Source organism: Lissotriton vulgaris, chromosome 1_1, assembly GCF_964263255.1.
Source record: "Lissotriton vulgaris chromosome 1_1, aLisVul1.2, whole genome shotgun sequence".
Lineage (NCBI taxonomy): Eukaryota > Metazoa > Chordata > Amphibia > Caudata > Salamandridae > Lissotriton > Lissotriton vulgaris.
This window is the reverse complement of record NC_141685.1, coordinates 888,271,899-888,297,383: the sequence shown is the minus strand read 5'-3', so window position 1 is coordinate 888,297,383 and position 25,485 is coordinate 888,271,899. Positions and strand designations below refer to the sequence as shown.

The following is a 25,485-nucleotide window of genomic DNA, read 5'->3' as shown; positions in this document are numbered from 1 at the left end:
GTGACCAAAGCGTGAAGGCGGAGCATAGTGCCTGTGGGAAGATCTGCGACAAAGAACCAGGAGTGTATGGCTTGCAGTGGGGCCATGATTCGTGTAGTAGCAGCGATGACTAAGAACCTTAACAATTAAAACAGTACAACTTCCCCCCCCCCCCCCCCCCCCCTCCCCCTCCCTGCTCCCCTGCACCACGGACGATTACCCGCCCGCAACCCCAACTTGGCAGAGTGCTTAAACCCATCCCCGTCCATCTTACTTGCTCGTGGGGTTGGTGATACCCCTACAGGCACCGGCCGGTGCCCGCCCTACTCGGCTCCAGTAGTATCAAGGTCCCAAGCGATCACAAACATGCTGCCCCCAATGCTGAACAGTCTGATTAGCTCCTGACCGGTTGTCCAGAGTCAAATGGGTCTCTTTCAAGATCCGAGTCCAATGTCGTTGCACCCCCTCCGTTTGCAGGCGCACCCGATGATTGTGACGACTGTCCTTCGTTGCGATGGTGTTGTCGATCTCTGTGCTGGCGTTGTGGTTGCCCCACCTGCCTCCATCCATCAAGCCACTCCCGAGCCACCTCTGGTGTATCGAAGAACCACGCCTTGCCCTCGGCCACTATGCGCAATTTGGCGGGGAAAAGCATGGAGTATGGCAGGCCCCTGTCCCGCAGTGTTTTTTTAACATCCATGAAGGATTTTCTGCGTCTGGCTACCTCCGCCGTGTAGTCTGGAAAGAAGGCCAGCGTTGAGTTTTGAATTTTCACTGGCGGGGAGTTCCGTGCCGCTTGCAGGATTGCGTCTCTGTCCCTAAAATTGAAGAGTCTGGCCAGCACTGGCCGTGGGTTGGCACCCAGTTTGGCTGGACCACCAGGGACTCGGTGCGCCCTCTCAACAGAAAAGAAGTGGGACAGGCCTTTAGGTTTTAGCTGGGTCTTGATCAGCTCTTCTACGTATAAGTCCATTGCAGCCTTACCCTCCGATTCCGGCAGGCCCAGGATGCGGACGTTGTTCCGTCTTGAGCGCCCTTCCTGATCGTCGAGCTTTTCCTGCAACTGCTTCGTGACTCTTTCCATGCGTTCCATGGCCACCTGCAGGTCTGAGGTGTCTTCGACAAGAGACTTCGTGACTACCTCCACTTGTGAGACCCTTTCCGCCATTTTGTGAAAGTCGGCTCGGAGGAGCGTGACTTCGGAGGAGATAGAGCCCACCGTTGTCCGGACTTCGTTGAGTGTCTTCATTACGTCTTCAAGGGTCACTTTTGGATTGCCTCCCGCGTCCGGAGGAGTGCCAGAGGAGTGACGGCCGCCACTCTGGGAATGTCCACTTTGGCCGTATGCGAATTTGTCGAGTTTCGCTTGTGTCGACGTACTCCGCGTACCCTTCCCGGCCATGATGTCGCGTTGCTGGCGGAGGTGGTATTACCTAGCGCCTGGTTTCACTGTCGTTCTTTGGGTCTCGCAAGGCCTGCGGGCGCACTGCTGATAAAGCTATGTCCTGTCGAGGTGAAGGGGCACCTCAGTGGCACTCAGAGCCCGGGGCGGTGGGCAGGTCGCCGCTCCTCGGGGGGTGGTTATGCGGTCAACAGCGGGGTTGTGTGGGAAGGGCAGCGCGGCGCCAACCAGCGCGGCGATGTTCCGAAGGATGTCTCCCGGGTTTGTGCTGCAGCCTCCGTCACTCGCTGGCACAACGGCCTCCGCGGGGGGCCGGCGGCACCTGACAGGTGCCCAGGCCGGGCCGATCGAACTGCAATTAGTCTTGTTCCACGCCGGCTCTGCGGCAGGTCGCTGGTGTCCCTATGTGCCTGCCCGTGGAGGTAGGATAGGTCCTGGACCGGTGGCCGTGGAAGGAGGTGGGCAGGTCTCAACGCGGTCCCCCTCACCCCGGTGCGTTATCGGCGCCCCAGGCGCCCGGGTTCACAAGGTATGGCGTGGTCTCTGGCCTCCGATGCGCTTTCTCCTCTCACCTAGGGATGCCTGTCTCCTTCTCTGGCCCCTCCGGACCCCTCGATGTGTTCAGGCGTGGGCGCTGTGGAGGCAAAGCGGATGTGTGATCTCCGTTGTTTTGCGGAGCAGCCGCCGGCTGGGGTCAGGGCGCCCGGGCCGGGGAGGGCGCACTTCCGCCCGGGTCCTTCGTCCACTCGAGGCCGGTGCTTTCAGGCTGATGCAGGCCCCGTCACTGCGTTACCTGCAGGAGCTGTTCCCGGCGGCCGTTTTGCTCCGGGGTTTCAGCAACCAGCGCCGCTTGGGTTCCCGAGCCGCTGCAGCCCCTTCGGGCGGGCGAGGAAACGGATCAAGGTTCGGATAGTCGGCGAGGCCGGTGTTCCTGTCGGAGCTCCCGCTTCAAGCTGCCGCCATGCTCGGCAGTTGGCCACGCCCCCCTACAACACCTGTTTTTGAGAAGAAGTAAAAGGGAAGAAAACAGAGATATATATGCAGTCATTATTTGTATAGTCAGAGCTCACATTGAAACTACAGTTTTCGCATTCGGAAACGCAGTGTTAGGTGTTGCCGTGAGGCGTGAGTATTCCAAGCAAGGCCTCTAATACTCATGCAATTTTTGTTGAAATTCCTTATTTTGTGAAAAGCCACACATACTTATGTGGAGTAGTGGTGGTGAGTACTCAATGGACTGGGGCAAGTGAGAGTGGTTTTAGGAACTATAGGTAAGCCGTGAAGATGGTGAGGCTTGTGGTGGTGAAACAATTATGGTATTTTTGGGGGACATAATGTTGTCTTGTGGGGGCGTGTAGCACTTGTTGGTGAAGCGGACCAACCTAGTTGGTGGGTTGAAGTAGGATTATCTTCAAATGGGACGGTCCGTTTTGTGTCACCAACGCAAGTCGTTCTGTTGGCAATAAAAGGTATTAAAAGCCGTCCTTACCAGAAGGGGAGAGGGAACATAATGCTGGATGTGGCCTATTTACCTTCATAGGTGAACCGTTCCTTTTGGATGCGGTTGAATTGGGAATTCTGTGCAGGCGCCGGGATTGATGTGGGGTCACGCCCAATCTGAAATAGACATTAATATGACTATATGTACTCTTTTGCGTCAAAGAGCGCTTTTTCTATGTGGCCAGGGTTGGGAGTTGAACTATTACCGTTTGGGTTGCAAGGGAGTATACCACCGAAATAACGGGTCTTGCAATTGGTCAGCCAGGGACATCTGTTCTTATGAGTTACCTGGCTAAGAAATAAGTAATAAAATTAAATTAATTGAGGTATTCTAGTGAACTCTGGGGATATATAGAATATTGGCCGGACAGTATTACCATAGTTAAGTGGGAGGTATCGGTAGTTTGCAGAAGTCCGTCTTAGATAATAAGACTACGATATAGTCTATCTGGTTGGCGCACAATTCTATGGCTAACCTCTGTAAAAAAGGATAAAGAGTTAGTCAGAATAAGGTGAGGTGGTCAAGGGGGCGCCGAGGTTGAGCGCTATATTACCGGGTCCGACCCTGCCTAGAAGCACCCGGTAATATAGCGCTAGACCTCGGCGCCCCCTTGACCACCTCACCTTATTCTGAATAACTCTTAATCCTTTTTTACAGAGGTTAGCCATAGAATTGTGCGCCAACCAGATAGACTATATCGTAGTCTTATTATCTAAGACGGACTTCTGCAAACTACCGATACCTCCCACTTAACTATGGTAATACTGTCCGGCCAATATTCTATATATCCCCTGAGTTCACTAGAATGCCTCAATTAATTTAATTTTATTACTTATTTCTTAGCCAGGTAACTCATAAGAACAGATGTCCCTGGCTGACCAATTGCAAGACCCGTTATTTCGGTGGTATACTCCCTTGCAACCCAAACGGTAATACTTCAACTCCCCACCCTGGCCACATAGAAAAAGCGCTCTTTGACGCAAAAGAGTACATATAGTCATATTAATGTCTATTTCAGATTGGGCGTGACCCCACATCAATCCCGGCGCCTGCACAGAATTCCCAATTCAACCGCATCCAAAAGGAACGGTTCACCTATGAAGGTAAATAGGCCACATCCAGCATTATGTTCCCTCTCCCCTTCTGGTAAGGACGGCTTTTAATACCTTTTATTGCCAACAGAACGACTTGCGTTGGTGACACAAAACGGACCTTCCCATTTGAAGATAATCCTACTTCAACCCACCAACTAGGTAGGTCCGCTTCACCAACAAGTGCTACACGCCCCCACAAGACAACATTATGTCCCCCAAAAATACTATAATTGTTTCACCACCACAAGCCTCACCATCTTCACGGCTTACCTATAGTTCCTAAAACCACTCTCACTTGCCCCAGTCCATTGAGTACTCACCACCACTACTCCACATAGGTATGTGTGGCTTTTCACAAAATAAGGAATTTCAACAAAAATTGCATGAGTATTAGAGGCCTTGCACGGAATACTCTCGCCTCACGGCAACACCTACCACTGCGTTTCCGAATGCGAAGACTGTAGTTTCAATGTGAGCTCTGACTATACAAATAATGACTGCATATATATCTCTGTTTTCTTCCCTTTTACTTCTTCTCAAAAACAGGTGTTGTAAATAACTTTGTTCAGGCAAAACTATTTTTCTTGTCCTGATGATGATCCCGTGATACCTGAGCTGGGGATCGAAACGTCGACCGTAGAGTAATTCATACATGTAACTCCTTGATACTATTGTTTGTATGAATAACTCCAGGATACACTGTTAATGTAAAACTAATATCAGTGACCTGCAAGCTCACTTTGTTTGCCTGATAATTTTCTTCACTTACCTTTACTTTCTCACCTCTCCCCTCCTTGTATGGCACAGGACTGTGCCCCAATGTAAACCTTATGTCTTGGGTTATATAATGTATTCTGAGATTATAAACTTATCGAACTAATAAATATTCCCTGGCCGGCTGGTCCAGGAATCCTGAACTATATAGAATTCCATTGTGATCTATATACATCAATCGTTTTCCACATTCTTGTATGCTCAGGACTACTTGTTGTTTTGATAAATACTAGTAGTGAATTACAGCCTTTTTCGTTTTTCACTATAGCAAGGTACCTATTCTTCATAGGCCAGAATTGGCTGTTGGATTTTTACATGTTTATAATCCTAACTGTCTCAGAGAACATGGTAGAAATTAGAGTTTAGTATGCCTGAACTCCGAATGATAAAATACATCTTTTAGTGAAGTTGGTTTAAACAATCTGTGTTTGCAAATACCACTTTTAGAAAGTAGGTATTTGCTTGTCTAACCATTCAAACCTGACTCTGCTAGGTTGTGTATTCCTTTGTCTGGTTTTGTGAGTGACAGGGCTGGGGAATTCCAATAGACAGGCTGATTCACCCAGTGGTGAATAGAGAGATCTGCATCTAGATGGGAGGGAGGAGTGGCACCTGAACCTTGAATATAGCTGTGCCTGCCTTCCACAATGCTGGCTCCACCTCCTGTGGGGAGTCTGATGTGCCTGCCCTGTGCTGTGAAAGGAAAGGAGAAGTCTGGTAAACAGAGTGCTTCAGAACTGGTTTGGACTTGGCAAAGGCCCCTCTCCCCTCAGAGAACAAAGGATTTTGGGGTATAAATATTGGGACCCTGATCCCAAGAATTTAGATCACTTTGGACTACAAGAGGAAACCTTTACTGAGGAGAGGAACCTGAAGAAACTGAGGAGAGACTATTCCCAGACTGAAGTGCTGCTTGGGGGATTGGCCTGCAGTGGTTGCCTTAATGCCAAAGGAGAAAGAAACTTTGTGTACTTTGTTTTCAACTTGTGAAGGATCTCCTAGGGCTTGGAAAAGAGCTTGCCTCCTGCTGAAGTCTCGGGGGCAACAGACTTCACCCCAGCTCCCCAGAGTTCTTTGGAAGTGCCTGCTGCTGTTTTGGGCCTTCTGAGGAACTGCGTGTCGCAAGGAGCTGGCAGCGCGACTCAATGAGAAGAAGCGTGTCGCCGTCGCAACTCCGAAGGAGGGTGTCGCTGATGGAACTGTCGCACTGCACCGCATCCAAGAGAAGCGTGCTGCTACGAAGAGGAAGCGTGTTGCTGTTGCAACTCCGAAGGAGGGTGACGCCGCTGTAGTTGTCGCACACAGCGGCGTCCTCTTTATTTGGAATATTTAAAAGGCTCGACTTGGGGAGTTCAACAGGCGACACAACTCTTGTTTTGGTGGGGCAAAGAATGCTCAAGAACAGTTTTCACCTTCATGCTATACGCCCTCCAGTATCCAGCGCGTCTTGAGGGCGAGCGGAAGAACAGCAACACCAATTCCTGTATAATGAATAACTCGTTTTTTAGGTCTCGCTCTCGAGACCTATTGTTGTTGAGATGCCTCTCAAGGGAGACAGACCGGGGCACGCGCAGATTCTTTGCAGATTCTGCTTTGTAGACGTGCACGTAAGATGTGCCTGCCACAAAGCGTGCACTGGCGGTGGAGAAGCTTCACTCTACATTTACCTCTGGTGCCCGACAGCGCCACTGACCGTCTCCGCACCCACCACCTTCCTGTTCCACACCAGCACGCCCCATTTAATTCCTTCATTACTTCATTTATGCGTTTTTTGAAGGTGTCAGAGCGCTTCACAAAAGGAACAGGACTGATGTAAGAGAGCATTAGAAGTGAACAAATTATAAAAGCTAAAGTTACATTACATGAGGTAAAAGTGACCATCGTGAGTGAACAAACTACAAGAGAAAGCTAACGGTGCATTACAGGAGGGAACTGTGCCGTGTGCAGGTTACACAAGTGTACAAACTACAAGTAGAGGTGTAATACTGCAATACATGGAGGACGACACTCAAATACAAGAACAAATTCCTCCGACGGCGCCACTGCCTATCTCCGCACCCACCACCGTCCCGTCCTACACCAGCACACCCCATTTAATTGTCTTTATTACTTCATGTATGCATTTTTTGAAGGTGTCTGAGCGCTAAATTCCTCTGTACAACACGGCAGCCTCTGTTGACGGCCCATCAACGCACAGCAAAGCGCTCCTCCCCTGCCACTACAGTACACCCCGTCATCCCCCACAACACCCCCGAGCACAGCAGTACCTCTGCGGCTCCCACCTCTGAGTCCTCTGCAAACCTCTGCACGCCATGTGTTCATGTCCCGGCGGCCCCCTCCCTGGTCCGCACGAGCTGCGCAGCACACACCGACCTCAGCACGGTGAAGCCTGCAGGTGCCGCCACTGGGCACGAGCCGCAGACCACGGCAATGTGCACGTCCACAATGCGTGCACGGCTCTCCCACCCCTCCCCATTCAAGCAGCAAGCTGCCCATTGTATTCTTGTCTTTTATTTTGGATCCATTTCACAGGGGAGCAAATAACACGAAAGGAGGAAAGAGAAGGTAATACGAGTTTCTTTTTTTTTTATTGTAGCGTCCCACAATGCTACACAGTTCTATGTGTCAGTAATACTTAAAGAAATCTAGACGAGCGCAGACTCAGTTGCTGGGCTTTGAACACCTACTTTGTTCGGTGACAGTACGAGAGACCGAGAGAACAGTCTGTCTCTCGTACTGTCCTGACCCTGTAAGAATAGTCTTCTTTGACAATGTACTGTCCCCAACATCTGCTTATTTGGGAGTGTCGTGTTATCTTCAACTTTTTCTGAGAGGCTAGAACATACTTTGACTAACTTTAAGAGAAGACCGGTTACTGAGTCTCCCTTCTATTCAATCTAGGATCGTCTAGATTTCACTTTCTAGTAAAAACCTAACCTGCAGCACTCTTCTGATCCGTCTATAATAATTATCAGCACATGCAGGAATGTGTACTCAGTCACACTGCAGTTCTCACTGCTGATTCACGCGTCAGACACTGGATGGGCCAAAAGTTTGAAGTATTCTTTCAGCAACCAAGAGGCCAAGGACGGAATGGGCATTAATATAACTGTTTTCTACATCTAGATTTTGGTTTCCTCCACAGTGACTAAATCAACCATTTTAGTAAATGTTTCTTTGTGCCTGGTTAACTGCATGTTTGTGAGTCGGTGTTCATGAGGTAAATGCATGCGTGCTGATGTGTAAGCACGTGGCCTGTCTGTAGGGCTGTTATTTGTAATTAAGGCTCTGTTCCCTTTTTTTTTTTTTTTTTTTAACAATTAACACCTTAGCTGCTTCGCAAATATCCCTCCCCAGTGCTGTGCTGTCGATTGGAACTAGTGCTGAATGGACGTCCAATGGTCGTGCGCAGCACTGGGGAGGTAGCGCTCGTGACGACCGTTGGCCGTCAGCAGCGCTTAAGAGGTTAAATGCAGACAGAAAACAATGTGTCCGGTCTGTATTTATTTTTAAAAGCGGAAAATTGTGCTTCTTGTGGACGACTTTCTTGTGGTGCTGTCTTTTGTCAAAACTGAATTAATCATTAAGCAAATAGGCATGTGCTTAGTGCATCGAGGTAAGGGGGGCACCACAGAAATTTCCCGTTGTCTGATTTACCATGGACCATATGGTGCAATATTACGAATGGTGCAACTGAACCTATAGTTAAAGAAGTATGCAAAAACACTGTTTCATGTTACTGTACGTTTTCTTTTGTTTAAAAAAATATTTTCATTTTATGGCTTAATGTTTATATTTTGAATTGCATATATATATCGGGGCACACAATCTTAAGTGATTAGGACCTCTAATATCTTAATCAAGTCCGGTCTTTCGTGATTTCCTGGACAACAGCTGAATAGATAGATGGCACTGGAAGTTAAATAAGCATTTGCAACGCAATAGGTCTTGCATTTACCAGAGTTTGAGCTATTGACATTGAAATGACAATGCCTTTTATTTTTGTTTTCGTTTTTAAAACCTAAATTAAAGGCATTGTCATTTACAATGCCAATAGCTTAAACTCCCTTAAATGCCAGACCTATTGCATTGCAAATGCTTTTGTTGCTTTGGAGGCCTCCTCCCAGGGCCGTGCAGCACTCCGCAAGCACAGTGGCGAAGACCGCAGGCGCCACCACTGGACATGAGCCGCAGGACATGCCGATGTGCACACTCACGGCGTGCTTACAACGCGCGCATCGCGTTCTTCCACTTTACCTCATTTTCCCTTTCCCCGTTGGCTACGCGGAGACATCCTGTGCACACTACTGAGAACATCACTTTGCCTGCAGCGTAAGAAACATTCTCGCATGTGGGCTGGCTTTGGCTGCATACCGTTTTAAAATAATAAACTACGGAGCTCAGGAAGCTGTTTTCGTCACTGCAGCCGAGAGTTCCAACAGCATGGCCATATCGCCCTGACAGGAGACCAAGAACATGTTGCGATTCCGGACAACGAGACCCGACGAAGTGCGTCATGGGCAACACCCCAGGTAGAGGTCACTGCGCAGTCCAGCTCGACGGCTCCTACTGCTGTTCTAAGTGTTGCTTGGTAACTCTGATGGTGTTTCCCTGAACGGGCCTTCATTGTTTGTGATGATTGAGTTAAAACTGACTCAATTACAAAAAAAGTGTTGTTGCTCTCATAGCAAAAACTGAAGTTTTTAGGTTTCGCCTGGCCGAAGGCTGCGCACTTGTGCGCAGTTTTTCGGCGCAGGTGAAATCTATTGTTTACTATATGTGCTTCAGGAACGTCCCCTGGCTCCCATTGGCTAGCTCCATAAATGGAGGCTAGCCATTGGGAGCCAGATCTGTCCGTCAAGGCCGGACCAGATTCGGGGGCGTTCCCGCAATTTTTTCCCTCTCCACCCACTTCTGATCGTCATCGCGGCGGTGGGTGTGTTATTTTTTTGGGTGAGTCGGCCTGTTTTCGTCTTTTTACAAGTGTTTGTTGTTGGAGTTGGCTGCAAGATTCGAGTTCCCACGAGGCGATCAGGTAAGGAGCATTTTGTTTATAAATGTGTTTTCACTTTGTAAGTTTACGTATTTTGACGTTTTCGCTCTTAATGTATTTTTTCTGTTTGCTTTTGTTTTCATCCCGTTCCCGCACCCCCGACCGCCAACGGAGGAAGCCCTCCCGCTGTCCGTTCCGCCCCCCCCCCCACCGCCAACGGAGGAAGCCTTCCCGACCCCCCCCCTCCCGCTGTCCGTTCCCGCCCCCCCCCCCCGACCGCCAACGGAGGAAGTCTTCCCGGCCACCCCCCCTCCTGCTGTCCGTTACCGCCCCCCCCCCGACCGCCAACGGAGGAGACACAGCCTCAGGTATAAATAAAAAAATGTGCTGCCACTTGGGCCGGAGACCCAGCAGTCCACCAGTGTACATACGCCGTTATTTTTTTGCTGTTCCTGGCTCCAACCACTCCCTGCATCTGAGGGCCATGCATACTACATTGGCGAACAGGATAAAAGTTCCTCAGTACGTGCCATCAATGCACTGCCATCCTCCCTGTATGGGCACGTACCCTGACAACCACACCACACCATTTCGTCAACTACGTGTAGGTTGAGACAGCTGGGATGAGCTGCCCACGGTGAACACTGAAGCGGGCCGGACTGCTCTCAACTTTGAGCCAGTGCAGTGCACTGTGTCTGAACCGTTTCCGCCACTGTTTGATGAGCCAAAGAAATCGCCGGACACTGGAGTACAGGTATCACGAGGCCTGGTGTACGGTACTTTTGCTGAGGCCATGCAACACCATCTCCAGCGCATATTGGAGCCATACAGACATACTCCTAATTTGTGTCTCAAATGATGTGGCTGTCCCCCCCCCTCCCCCCCGCAGCACTCATTTCAGACCCCCCTCCACACTTAGCTCCCCATGAGTGGCTTGGTTTTTGGGCAGATATTTTTCGGGCCTGATAAGTCTTCCCGCCTGGGTCAGACCTGACCATTACCATTTCCCTTGTGAGGTTGTCACTTTTCACCCATATGTTTGAAGGTGGATACCCTGACTGCCCGTGTGCTTTCATGTAGTGAACTGGTCGGTTCAGCCATCTTTGCTGAGGGTTGTACATTCTCCTTGAAGTCTGTGTTTTCAAAGCCGTGCAGCAGCAGCACATCCATCAGCCAACCAGTGCGTCAGGTTACCACTGCAGCTCTTCCATGGACACACCTCACAAGGCCGAGCAGTTTCCCGTGGATGCTTTCAGACTTTTAGGTTTAATCTTTTTCACTGTTCACCGAAGCAATGTTCGTTTAAAATGTTATATTCTTGCTGCATTCACTCTAATTTTGTTTGTCACATACTAATTAATCTGCTGAAAACCATGTGCCATTTTTGCTATGATGCCTAATTTGTTATGCTGCCTTTTTTGTTTTGATAATGGTAACATGGAGTGTTATTGAGCTCGGACAGAGACCACTCGCCCCATCCCATGTACCTAGTTTGTTGGAACACTTTACATTGTACTTAGTCTCCCCTTCAAAAGTACTAGTACGCTATTATTTGTACACATTCTCATCCTTTTTTATTAATATTGGTCACCAGGACCCCCCCAGTACAGGCCTGTTTGTATTAAATGTTTTAATCTGGTATTGTGGGTGCAGTTTCCTTTTTAATGTTAACCTGTGATGGTCAATGTTTTTTTTGCTTTCTTATTTTCCTTCGGGAGTGGATAGTGGGGTGGTAAGTTTGTGCCCCTGTTTCACGAGCAGAGTAAATTGCAGCTGAACCGAGCTGTGAAGTCAAATGGTTGATAGCTGTTGCACCGTGAGAGACCTTCACCGGTACATGTGGACAGACAGGCTTTTCTACTTGTTGCCATCACTCTGAACTCAGCCCTAGGGCAACGTCTTCATTGTAGAATTTGCAGCTGCTAGGTTATGCAAAACTAGGTTAAACAAGCATTTACAATGCAACGGTTTCGCCTTTGGAAAAGTTTGAGCTATTGGCATTGTAAATGATAAAATTTGTATTTGTGTTGGTTTTGAAAACAGATAAATAAATGGCATTGTCATTTACATTGCCAATAGCTCTAACTTTTCCAAAGGCGAAACCGTTGCATTGTAAATGCTTGTTCTTTACACGTGCAGTGTTTGTTTCCAACAGGATGTAGACCGGCCTATAATGAATCGTAGCATTCTCAGACTTTCAATATAGCCATATTTATTGTGTTGCTGTCACTATTGTGCTACTATAATTACCAAATTCAATGTCTTCAATGCATCGACCGCGGAAGTATGAAAGTCTGAGTCAGTCACCCTTCAGGCTATCCCCAGCTAACTGAAGTAGACGGAGTAGTTAAATATGTTCATGTTCTGTTAGGTAATGTTATTTTATGTCACATTATGTGACACTATTAGCACTTGTAGAACGCACTACTTGTTTTATAATTTCTTTTCAGCCCGGCGAACACTCTGGCATGTCTGGTATCATCGGCTCTTCTCTTGTGCATGTAGGCGTTCTTTAATTTACACACTCTGTGATCACATTCTACATGGGCCTATCTGGTATCACCTGCTTTTCTCTGGCGCACATAGACATTCAGTGAGGCCTGTCTGATATCCCTAGCTCTTCCCTTGTAGATACAGGCATTCTAACGCCTCCAGTGCTCATTACGAGGTCTTATACAATGTTTACATCTCATACTTATGCTTCAGTATTACACAACTGGCATTTAATTGTTTTGATTCACTAATAGCATATACCTATAATGGTGCAGCTGTGAATATCATCTTTTTCCCACCAAAGCTCGTCGGATGCTTCCCACGCTTCTCCCGACAAAGAACGGGCAGGTGAGCCTCGCGCCTTAATCACAGCATAAATTACTGCTTTGCGGTCTAATGCGCGAACATGGACTCCTACAATTGCATGTAAAAAAGAGCATCCATGGCAGAGCCAGTCTAACCCTAGGTTTTGAATACTGTTGTGAAGCGCCAATCACGAGTTCGGGATGCGAATGCAAGGTGTTTACCCACAAGTGCCAGGGTGCATTCCTATTGGTCCCTTGTGCCACCTAATAATGCTCTGCACTTTCTTATTTGTAATTATTACTGGAAGCCCGTAAACTGAGATTTTATTTTCAGTCATAACCTGAATTACGTCATATGATCTAAAGGAAGCCTTACTCCATTGTTGGACGTTTAACTAATCTTAATTCTACAGATAACACGTACAACTACTTCGGCTGTGGGATAAAATACTATACTTTTCACATGCTGCCCTGTGTTTGTAGTCCATCTCTGGGTCACATTTCGTCATTCCACAGCCCAGGACATCACCCCAAGGACTGCACCTCTTCCGTGGCCCCAAACTGCAGTCTTTATACGCTATGTTAACTGAGAAAAGCATATCTTTGTATCTATTGGCATTGTAAATGACAAAGCTATTAATTTTGCTATTTTCAAAACCAACACCTAAATAAAAAATTTGTCATTTACAATACCAATAGCTCTAACTTTCGGAATGCGAGACCTATTGCATTGCAAATGCTTGTAATACATTTTCGCCGAAGCACTGTTTTGAGGAAAGGCAATATGCAAATGTGTGCCACTTTTTTATAGCGTGCCCGGACGATTTTGAAACCAAATCCAACCCTGAGGCGCCTTCATTTTCAGATGAGCGTGTCAGCACTCTCCCTTGAGAGACAAGCATTGGAAATGCAATAGGTCTCGCATTAGGAAAGTTTGAGCGATTGGTATTGTAAATGACACTTTTTTTATTTATGTGTTGGTTTTGAAAATAGCAAAATTAATAGCTTTGTCAGTTACAATGTCAATAGTTTTAACTTTCGCAAATGAGACACCTATAGCATTTGTAATGCAATGTGTGTTGTATTTACGTGACTTAGATGTATTGATATTACAAATAACAATGGCTTTTAATTTTGTAAATAATTAATACTGAAATAAAATGTATTGTAATTTATAATGGCAATAGCTTAAACGGGCGAGGGGGGGGCAGGTTCTATAGTCGGAGTTGAGCTAGTTCCAAGGTTTGGAGCAATGGGGTTGAGAAACAGCATCCTGGGTATACCATCCCTCAGCAACTGGAAGGATTTCAAAAATGAAAGGGCTGTGTTTTGATTGTTTCTGAGCAGAAGCTTGTAGCCCTTTTACATTTACTTGCAATTGTTTAATGTTAAAGATCTAATGCAGCCCCTGTGCTTAGATGCTGGAACTGCGTTAATTAGCATTGCTGGCGGGCAGGGGAGGGGGCGGAGCGGCTTCTATTTCCTTGTTAACTGAGACATCTCAAGGCCCCGTTGTGGCTTGTTTAAAAAAAAAAAAAAGTTTTGCGCATGGCTGCTGATCCAATTGTTTCATTGTGTTGTATTTGCTTAAGAGGCTGCAGGGCGCGTGGAAATCAGCATTTAGAATAGTGTACAAATTATATCTGTTGTTTAAGCCAAGGGTTTGCAAGAGGTTAAAAGTCGGAAGCAGGCTTTGAAATGTGTTTTCAAAGCCCCGAGCAATTGGCCGGGCAGGATGGGTTGTGGGGGGAGAAAGGATTCAGGATGGCAGAGAGAGGGGGGGGCGAGGGGGGGGGGGCAGGTTCTATAGTCGGAGTTGAGCTAGTTCCAAGGTTTGGAGCAATGGGGTTGAGAAACAGCATCCTGGGTATACCATCCCTCAGCAACTGGAAGGATTTCAAAAATGAAAGGGCTGTGTTGTTTTGATTGTTTCTGAGCAGAAGCTTGTAGCCCTTTTACATTTACTTGCAATTGTTTAGTTGTTTGTACCTTTATAAATTCAAAACAGCCTGCCTATGTATTATGTGTTTCCAGAGGAAGCAGCCGTATCTGCTGTCGGCAACAGAAAGTCACATTTTCTGTAGGCACCACTACGAGGAATTAACAATGCCCTTTGTAAAACATACTTCGCAGTGTACGCCTTATGGGGCGAATAAACCGTGCATTTTAAAGAAAAGCGGCGATCTCTTCCCTACAAGCTACAAGCTATAGTATGTTATTGCAGAGGGGTGGGTTAGAACACCACTGCAGGAGAGCGACCATAGGCGAGGCTGCCTGCTCCCGGACCCTGTTGTAGGGTGTGTGCTGTTCATCTACAGCTCCTCCCCCACCAGAGCCTGAGGGATAACATCCACGTCTACAGAAAAGGAAGGCGTGCGAGCCTCTGCCCGCCCCCGATTGTGCGTTTCCGTGATTACAGGATGCATGAACTGCCACACGTCACTGGCCGTTTAAAGCACAGGAAAACCGTTGAAATCACATGAAACATCGCCCACCACACAGGACGAAACGTGTGCCATTAGGGGCAGGCCGCAGCTCCACCCAGCAGTTAGCAAGGGAGGGCTGGAGCTCAAAGAAAGCGAAAGTAGGGTGGAACTCGCTGGAAAAAATAGCAACTGGAATTCTTCGGCTATGTAAACTCCACTGAAGGCGGTGTTCGTACCAGGGAAAATGCATGAAGGGGGGGGGGGGCGCACCTCAGGCATCAGAGAGCGGCGAAATAATTTATGGGACCTTTTTACTTTTTTCAAGAACCCGAGGGGTTTTAACATATGGCTGGGGAGTTGCAAAGACCGTAACACGGCGGGCAGGGGAGGGGGCGGAGCGGGGAGAGGGGAGAGGTGCGACACGTCAGGCAGGGGAGGAGAGTAGGAGGAGGAGGGGGGAGGAGAGTAGGGGAGGCACGGCCTAGCGGCCGTGCAATCAAGAAGTGAGGGGGCGGAGCTGGGGGAGGCAGTGAGAGAGAGAGAGTAGGCAAGGCAGGTGGCTGGGGGCATGTGCACGCGCTTTTAAGCTCAATGCGCTTGCGCATTGAGCTTACATTTCTCGTGCACTGCAAGGAATCGCCACGATTCCTTGCAAGTTGGTTCAAGAGTGGATAAGCCCCCATAGTCTCGCAAGCTCGATGCACATGCGCATCGACAGGCGAGACCTAAAAAACAGCTATACACAGATGAAGCAGGCACGTGGTACATACTTCTGAGGGGATGCCATCCTTCATGGTACATTCAAAGGGACCAACATCCTTCATGATACATTCTTTTGAGTGACTTCGCAGGGCTCCCTCTATACATTCACTGATTGAACCATTCTAATAATCTACCCTGCTTTACGAAATGCCCGGAGGATATGAATCCTTTCTACACAAAGGTTAGCAAACTGATATACCTTCATCAGAATTAAGTATTTACTGACGCCTGATGCGACGAGATGCTTCTATCGGTTAAAAAAAACATTTATTTTTAATTTCAAAGTTACACGGGTTTGCTCAGTGCCTAGATGAAGAGACCTAACTTTAGGCCTTTTCCCATCAGTTACAATGGGATTGGCGCGTGGAGATTACTCCGTGAGTTTCAAGCCCACACTGTCTCTAGTTGGGCTTGGCTTTATTTCACATTGCTGTCATCTGTCACGTCCCGGATCAAAGTAATACCCGTTGCCGTCATGTGTCTTTCAAAATATTTCATGTCCGGCAAGCTCTTTTTAGTTGTCAAGGCCCTCAGAAAAAGTGTTTATCTCCCTTATCTAAGCCACTACTGTTTTTTTGGTGTTGCCAGGGCTTTAAGTGGGTCGGGTCCTGCCGTGCTCTGCAGGTGCAGAGACAGGGCACTATCTATGTGCCCTCACTCTCGGAATGAAAAAAAAATCTTGACTCTGTAGTAGTTCACTGCTTTTGATCTAACTTTATTTTTTTGCAGTTCTATATTGCAAAACTCGAAGTGCTTTACATGAGCACCAACAAGGACATAATAATTATTTTTTGGTAGGCACAGAGATGTAGGGATTTGCCCATAAACACATGCTGTTGAGCGGACGCAAGTCTAGAACCGGCTTCCTCACCTCCAAAATTGGGAGCGGTAGCCATTACGCCACAACCTCTCACGCAGGAACTAAAGCATTTTCAATGTCCAGTACAGCGAAGCCATAGTTGTATGTATGCATGTGGAATATTATGTTATGTATCTATCAACCGTTGACAAAGCCAATAGTCCTGGTTTGTAGGTGTAATGTTACTTATCGTATTATATATGTGGAGGTAATGACAGAACAAGCAAAATACCAGTGGGGCGGCACACTAAACTAAGCACAGATTTTTAGCATAAATGTTTTAAGGCATGCCCTTAATTATATCACCCATGCTGATTAGAGAGACCCCCCCCCCCCCACAGTTTTTTCATCCCACTTGAAGCCCTGACTGTTGCAATCAATTTGTGTGATGTTTACTAGATTTGTTGATATCTTTACTAAAACAAAGCGATTGTTCCCATTGATTATTTCATTATTACCCTTCGTCCTAACTGCGCTAAATTTGAGCTGTTGGTTGCAGCACCCATGATAATGTGTTGCATGGATAAATACTTATAAGGACCCAAAGGCGAGACCGATTGCATTGCAAATGCTTGTTATTTTTCGAAGTTTCAAATGGCCTCCATTATTCACGGGGCCATCACAAGCAAAGTGCAAGTGCAAGTGCAAGTGTGAATACAACCCGAAAAGACCAGATCTTACCGTTTCGGCTTGCACCTTCTACTGGGTCATAGTGTTGTGCTGAGTGTCAATTTCAGACTCCGAAATCTTTATTTCGGCTACTTTAGCCATAAAAGATACATACATAATAGTAATAGAGTGTCAATTTAAAGGGAAACACTCCCTTTCACTAACATTGCATGACATAGCAGTTCCTCCTGCCTAGCCGCTCTGCCCACCAAATATATAATATTTTTTATAACAAATGGAAAGTGTGTGAATGTATATCTTTAAGCACCTGTAATCAATGTATGGCCAAGTAGATTATTTATGCATAGAAATAGATACAAGAAAAGATTGTTGTCTTACTGAGAGCTTGTGCCACCACGGTAATCATTGTTGCTCTACCTCTACACTGTATAATTTATTTTTCTAAAACTTGCTGTGCTGCTTCTTGGAGTTCATTACATACTTATTCATTATTATGCTATTGCACAAAATGAGGGTGAGGTAAGTTTCCCTCAATCACAATGTCTTCTTCCCTACTCGCTAGATGGTTCTGTTTGAAATCGGATATAAAACGTTGGTGAATAAGATGAAGCTCCCTTGATGCAGAGATCTACATTATTTGATGGTTACATTTCCCTTTCTAGTTATGCGTGTTACTTTGCGGCTGAGCTTGTCAAGCATATAATGCATCAATGTTTGACTGATCACTGCTTTGAACGTATTAGAAGTCTCTAGGGGTGCTTTAATGCAACTACTTTTCATGTCTGAATTTGTCATCCCTTCTTTTTCAGAAGAAGCCTCCCTCTTCGGATGATCCATTTAATGATGAGGAGAGAGAGAGGCAGCAAGTGGAAACGTTGGCCAAGAAGTTTGAAGCAAAATATGTGAGTATGATTCCCTGATTGTCCCTCTGCCTGCTTCCTTCTTTGGGTAACTATGCATAAACTAATGCTACATCTCTGAAGTTGTATTATGTTTACAGCATTGCTTCTCCATCAGGTGATCTCCATTGATAGTCAAAAGCACTAATAGTCCTGCCTGTGTAAAGGGTCCCAGGGAGCTATTAAAAGTTTTAAATGACTTTCCTCTCTAAAGATATTTAATTAATGGGAGAAATGTTGGATGAAGGAGAGTCCACCAGGGTAGGGGAGTATGGTCTCACTCCTGATCTGGTGGAGGAGAATTGTTGCTGCTCTCCTAATATGCAATCTTATAGTTTTAAAGGGATCTTGAGGTTCAGAGGTGGCAACAATTATACCTTCAATAGTTACTGTAAGTAATCTTGGGCAATTTTAGGAATGTGATCCAAGTCTCACATCTCCTTGTGATTCTTACCGGGTTATCAAATACCCAGGAAGATGATATCGCTACGGGCCTCTCTGGGGAAGGTGGTGGTACCAGTGTTGCTGCCTGTTGGAATACTTCCTCTGTAGGTTATTCCCTTCCTTTCGTTTCCCAAGGGTGGCACTAGTTGTGGCAGTGGTAGGTATGTGGGCTATAGAGAGTCTAGAGACCTTTACTGCTTTCCCTTTCTTTTTGGAGTGACATACCCTTGATAATGCAAATGAAAGTGATCTGGTTGCTTTCTGGTTGTGTTTTTGCTAACTCAGACTGCAGATAAGGTACAGTGATGTGTAGATGACATCAAATATTTTGTATTTGCCTTTGTTTAATGCCTTCTTAATAGTGTACAAGGCCTTTGAGGACAAAAAACGAAATGTGGCCAGATCTCTTCCACCTTAATTCACCGGTGCCATCCACGGCCTATGGAACCATAATCTGTGCAACATTAAGTTACTTGGGAGAGGCTGAACAGCCAAAATGCATTGTTGTTGACATCAAAATAAATAGTTTTTTTAACTGCAGAGAAGTACCTTACTATTTCCTAATTGTGTGTGTGTGTGTGTATGTGTATATACATCTTGACAAAACTCATACCACTTGCTGTAAGATAAGAGCCACACTGGTTGGGGTTTTCACTGAAGTTTATCAGGCAGAGGAGAAGAAAGACTTGTTTTCGACCTAGTTTCATAGGAAACTGTTTTTTTTGTGTTGCTAATAACTTTGGTCCCATTGACTAGTCTCCACGAAACTTTCTGAAAGTGCAACTGTTGACCAGTTTGCTTATGAAAAGTTTTGGGGTGAACTGCCAAGTGGTGGGGTTAAAAAGGAATTCTCAAAATGTGTTTTCCCTATTCATTTTTCCAGAGGAACTTTAGACCCAGCAACAGCCCAAACCTCTTATAAGATTTACACCAAATTTGGCAGAAAGCTAGATCTTGGTCCAGAAAGAGTGCTTTTTGTGTTTTGGTGTAAATCTGTTCAGTAGTTTTGGAGAAATGAACAATAAAAAATAAAAACATATCTCATACCGCGGAAGATCCGCAGAGCCAACTGATCTCAAACTGAGGTCTGATGGCTGCAATCACCTCCACCGTGAAGTGGGTATAGCCATCTTAGGACTCTGTCTTAAGTCCTAAAAAACACAAAAATGGAAATATTGACATAGGAATACCCATACTCCCTAGGTCTTGTGGTTGGTTCCAAAAACGTAATTGTTTAGTTTTGCTGAAATCTGCATCTTTCTACCCCCCCCTCCCCCTCTGGTAGGCCAGGGCTTAGAGGGGGTGGGGTACTGGGTTTTGATGTATATTTCTATGGGGGAGAGGGAGCCGGGGCCCACCCTCAAGCTGTTTTAGGCTACTGGGACCCCATCCCCCAGGGCCTAGTTTAATATTAGCACCCCCCCCCCCCTTAACTTAAACCATAATCTGGACCGAGGACCCCACCACTGGGGCCTAAAGCATATTTCAGGGGGAGGGCCCCTTGACATTTAAAATGACCTGGGTACCCCATCCCCCAGTACTGCCTCATTTGCTGTGTCCTGGGAGTCCACCCCTGGGATACAGTAGTTTCCCCGCCCACAACGGTGCAGGCAGGGAAACCTGCAAAACCGGAGCGAACAAAAAGTCTGCTCACAGCTGAGAATAGATTTGTAATCTGTTTCCCTGGCTGCACTGATTCGGGTAGGGAAACAAATTACTCCCGCCAGAGATAAAAACTAGCACTTAACCCCAAATAAGCAATAGAAACAAACACCACCAGGAAAGGGATTTCACTTTTATAAAATGAAACCCATCCAAAGACTGTTCTCAGAATGAGGCATGCTGTGTAGTTTTTTTTTTTGTGAAACACTCTAATAGGCTTTCCCAAATGTCAAATGACCAACATTCAAATATATATAGAGCTATATATGTGTATATAAGTGCAAGCAATAATGTCACACTTCTAAGTAGGCAAATGCAACTGTTAAATGCTTAAAATAAAGGAAATAAATTACCAGCAGATAATATGATGGACGTTCACTCCAAGAAATCAGAAAGATATATACATTAAATAAATCAGATGATGGGGGCATGGCAGCGCAGAGCTGCAAAATGGCCGCCTGGTAAAGGGGCTCTGCCGGCCGAGCACAATAACCGACAATTATCCGGCGTTCTACCAGCGATCCACATCCATAACGAGGGAGAAGGTGTGCGGCTACAGAAGGGACACACGCTGATGTAATTTGCACAACGCAGCACCCAAGTTTACCGCAGCAATCAACAGCATGGTCCCGCTGCCTACTCTCGGCCCGGTGAGCGGGCTACAGGGGTGAACCAAAAGGGTGCCTGCGGCCAAGGCTCACCTGTGATCCGGGACGGGCCCACCGTAGCCGGCACGCAGCTGCCAGAAATCCACGCGTTGTCTGTGACGGGCAATGGAAGACTACACGGACACAATAGCAGACACCAGGGGGAACCCACAAGCGGACTGGTGAGGGGCGTGCCTGCAGCAGAGTCAGCGATCACTCCTTGGAGGCGGGCAGAGGCTCCGCGACCACTGCGGGAAGAGCTGGTAACAAAGCGCAGGGGTGCAACCTCCGCTGAGGACCTCGGCGCTGGTAGATTTGTCACTGGTGACCTGAGTCTAGGACTCCGATCGCCAGGCTGAGGCGCAAGAACAACTTCTCCGCATGGACAATGTACTCGACATAATAAGGGCGAAGAACTAGGACCTCGAAGTGAGGTACAGAAAAATAATGTTCGCATAACGGGAATTCCAGAGTCCACAAACCTACCGAACATGGAAAAATACATTGAAGGGCTCCTAAAGACTTATTCGGCCCGGATCTCTCTTTGGTATTCCTGTTAGAATGTGCCAGCCGCACGCGGGGCCCCAAGCCTGCCCCTGGCGCTCAACCCCGCCCAATACTAGCATGCCTTTTTAAATTACAGAGAACCTGAGCAAGGATCACTACAATACCAGGGAAAAGCCATTGCTTTATTTCCTGATTTCACCCAGGCGGCACAGAGGGAGTTCATCCCAGCCAAAAACCTGTTCCAAAAGGCGGGCACCAAATACACAATGCCCTATCCAGCCAAGCTCCGCGTGCAGACTGGAAGCAACCCCATGATATTCACGGTCGCAGGTGCAGCATTGAAGTTCCCAACAGAATGCACGCAACTCACACAGTCAGAGGTGCGAGCATGACACATCACCGTGTGGTCAGCTGAGTGACCATAATTGAACATGTAGGACATGAGTCCAGCCCAGGTGATTAATACCTACCCCAGAGTTAACAGAATCAGGGGAGGCCGGTGCGGGCTCTGGAGTGCGCAGCATTTGTCACAATCAAGTATGTTGGCATGTAGTGTCACCAGTCTGGAGCTGGTATAAATCGTGGTGTGTTTTATTTTTAGGTCTCACTATAGCTTGCGTAAGCGATGCTTTGCGAGAATTAAGTAAGGGGCTTTTAAAAATGCTCCCAAAGGCTGCAGGCGGATTGGGTACAGTGCATGTGTGCCGGGCGCGCGCACCATTTGTCAGCCTGCAGCCTTTGGGAGCACTTTTGTGGCAGCTTTGTTGTTCTCTGTGAGCAGCGTGGCCACAGAGAACATGAAAGCGGCTGTGTAAGTGCTCACCAGTTGCCATGGTTCATGAGTAGAACGGCTTTTATAGCAGATCCTTTATAGCCCACTCACTTGTATCTTTACACGCAATACAAACGCAGTAGGCCAAACTTGGAATCCCTGTAAGTGAATCTAAGCCTTCCAGGCTTCTGCGGAAGGTAAAATAAGGACAATTATGTTGCTTACGAACGACTTCTGTTGCTTATTACGCTATGAGGTTCCATAATAGAACAAGTTATTAGACCTCATCCTATCCATAATATGCATCATCTAACAGTTTGCTGCAACATCTGGGACTGGGGAACAGCAGGAGAGAATATTATTCAACAAGAGACATTTTGATGCCCCATCGGACTCCCGGAGGAAGCACAATGTCGTGGGAAAAAAACAGTTAACAAAATATGCATCAGTTAACCATGTTCCAATTACTGGCTTTCGTTGTGGCTGCCTGCAAAGTTTGGTTGAGGCTTTACGCTGTTTCCACCCCAGGCGCCAACTTCAGCAGATGACAAATAACAAATACCACGGACACACAGGCAGCTGAAAGGCTGGGCGTCATTCCTGAGCACCATTCATTTTTACGTTAAAAAATAGCTACACTTGAATCAATGTGGCCTCCCAACAGTATTTGTCAACAGCCCTCTTTAAGTCACCCCAAAAAATATAGTGTCCTAAAGTTTAGATAGGAGTATTATTAGCACGCTCATTTTATCGAATTCGAAGACTGACTGGAACGTGGCCACACCTGTGCAGGATACGAATACATAACGGGCAGGTTAAATACGCTTCTCTTCTGCTCGCGCTCAGCCCACCAATCTATCTCCCCATTTCTGCAATGGATCCGTCCGCGGCAGACAGTGAAATGAGAAACCGGACCTGTGCCCTGGGGAGGCATGTGATGTGTCTGTGGAACATTCCATGCATGGAGTCCTGGGCGGGAGGAGCAGGAATGGATTGAAGCTTCCCCCATTGCTTGGCCAGCTGAAGAGTGACGTGGACAGGTGCCCAAAGCTTGTCCGCCTCTCAGGGACCGGCCAAGTGATGTCAACAGTCAGTGGAAAATTCCTCTCGCACAACACCGCACACAACCAACACCGCACACAACCAACACCGCACACAACCAACACCGCACACAACCAACACCGCACACAACCACACCGTCTGTGCACACTTTCACCGGGCACCAACACCACCAGCCGCCGGTGCACGCTTTCACCGGGCACCAACACCACCAGCTGCCGGTGCACGCTTTCACCGGGCACCAACACCACCAGCTGCCAGTGCACGCTTTTACCGGGCACAAACACCACCAGCCGCCAGTGCACGCTTTCACCGGGCACAAACACCACCAGCCGCCAGTGCACGCTTTCACCGGGCACAAACACCACCAGCCGTCAGTGCACAATTTCTACAGCCACACACACCATGTGTTCACACATCAATTGTGAACACATCCACAATTAACTATTGTAGCAATCGCAGTATGCGCACTTTACTTTTAAACATATTCATCTAAAGCGCAGCATGCCACTATTTCTACAAAAATAAATACTTTTTTTGGCCTACAATTTATAGACTTTTGTTCCAATTGGTGTTGCAATATTTAGCAATGCCAATAGCTTAAACTTAATTAATGCGAGACCTATTGCATTGCAAATGCTTGTTTCTTTCCTTTCTTCTTTCAACCTCAAAACTGTTCCATGTTAAGTGTACTTGGTAGTAAAATGAACGCTCGAGCACCCTGCTGCTTTGCAACGGGGCTGCATGCCGACAACCTCACGTTCCCCCTGGGATAAGTCCCACTAGCCCTAAGTTTCCAGGGTGTGAGATGCTGTTAAATGGGGAAACACAACCTGTTTGGGGGGTTGGTGGGGGAGGTTTGGAAATGTTAGTTATTTGTTGTCCACTGCAGTATGCACCAAAGGTCGTCATGTGGTTTCAATACATAGGAGTGCCTCTACCACTACAGCTTATGCTTGCCCTCGTTATCCTCTATGTGCTACTGCCCCTTACCGGCAGCCTTCTGTGGGCAGCTTATTGCCTTGCTCCTCCGCTCTGTCGTTTGCTGTGTATGTGTGTGCCCCTGCCCCTCCCTCCTGCTCTGGTCTTTTGTGCAGCCACTGCCTGCCCTTCGTGGGCATCCCTCCATGAGCTGTTGTGCTGCCATGGACTACCAAACCCCCCCCCCCCCCACCACCACCCCCCCCAACCTTCCGCAGTCCAGTATGCACCAGCTTCCTCCCTGTTGTCCAAGTCCGTGCCCCTGCCTCCTCCCATCGCACAGTGTTCTGATGACAACCTGAATGCTTACATACTATATATATATTTTTTAAACATCTTTTTATTGAACAAAAAGAAAAGGACATTACACAACTCAAAACTGACCAGAGCGCATTGAGTGACTGCAAATACACACATAGAGAACATAGACCTCCATATAAGACAAATAAAGCAAAATGTAAAGAATGGGCTTAGGAGTCTTTCGATTCCACACTGGCAGGATCCACATCAGCACAGATGTCCCCATGATAAGCGTTCCAAGCTCCTCAGATCTTACCCCACTTGCGGGGTCGCCCCCTCGACACATACACAGACCTCTCCCGGAACATACACCAGTCGAGGTCCTCCATCCAGTTCCCAAACCGAGCGCCCGAACAGCACCCCAGAGTTGTGCAATATTACGTTTGGCTATCGCACAAGCAAGAGTGACCCAGAGTTTGCCATGACTCGAGAGGTCGAAGGGCTCCCAAACATTCAGCAAACATCGACGTGCCTCCAACTCAATCCGCACACCCCATACTTAACTCGTCTTCCAATGTATCCTCGTCCAAAAATCCCGGACCTTCTCACACTCTCACAGAATATGAAGGAACGTTCCAGGCATTCCACACCCTCTTCGACAATCTGCAGACACGGCCAACCCCATCCTCAACAATCCAGGACCCGTGGTGTAGGAACGGTGCAGAAACCTGAGTTGGACCAAATGAAGTCTCATTGGGACCGCCACTACTCTAGGGGATGACACCGCCTCCCTCCAATCTTCCTCATCCAGGACTAATCCATCCGCCACCCACAGTTCCCTAAGCTGCACCAGGGGATCCTCAGTATGGTTAATGAGTTTTCTGTAGGTCAACGATATTGCTTTGGTAGGCAAATAACCATCCAACAGTCTGTCCTCCAGCGGGGAGTCCACCGGAGGTGTCTCGCCACTGGGGATTACAGCACGTAAAGCATGACTAACCTGAAGGTATCTAAACCGTTCAGTATCATGCAGCTGGTACTTGGCCTGCAACTCCT

At 47.3% G+C, this 25,485-nt stretch overlaps 1 protein-coding gene across 4 annotated transcripts in view; it reads left to right on the top strand.

Moving 5' to 3' along the window:
- Nucleotides 1–25,485, top strand: part of UBN2 (ubinuclein 2) — a 624,092-nt gene that overhangs the window by 42,905 nt on the left and 555,702 nt on the right. For 3 of the 4 annotated variants that reach the window (XM_086958832.1, XM_086958824.1, XM_086958835.1), the window contains exon 2: nt 18,028–18,120. In XM_086958832.1, coding sequence (XP_086814958.1) covers nt 18,028–18,120 — 93 coding nt within the window. The remainder of the gene's footprint in view (nt 1–18,027; nt 18,121–25,485) is intronic. The other variant, XM_086958830.1, reaches the window with a different exon arrangement.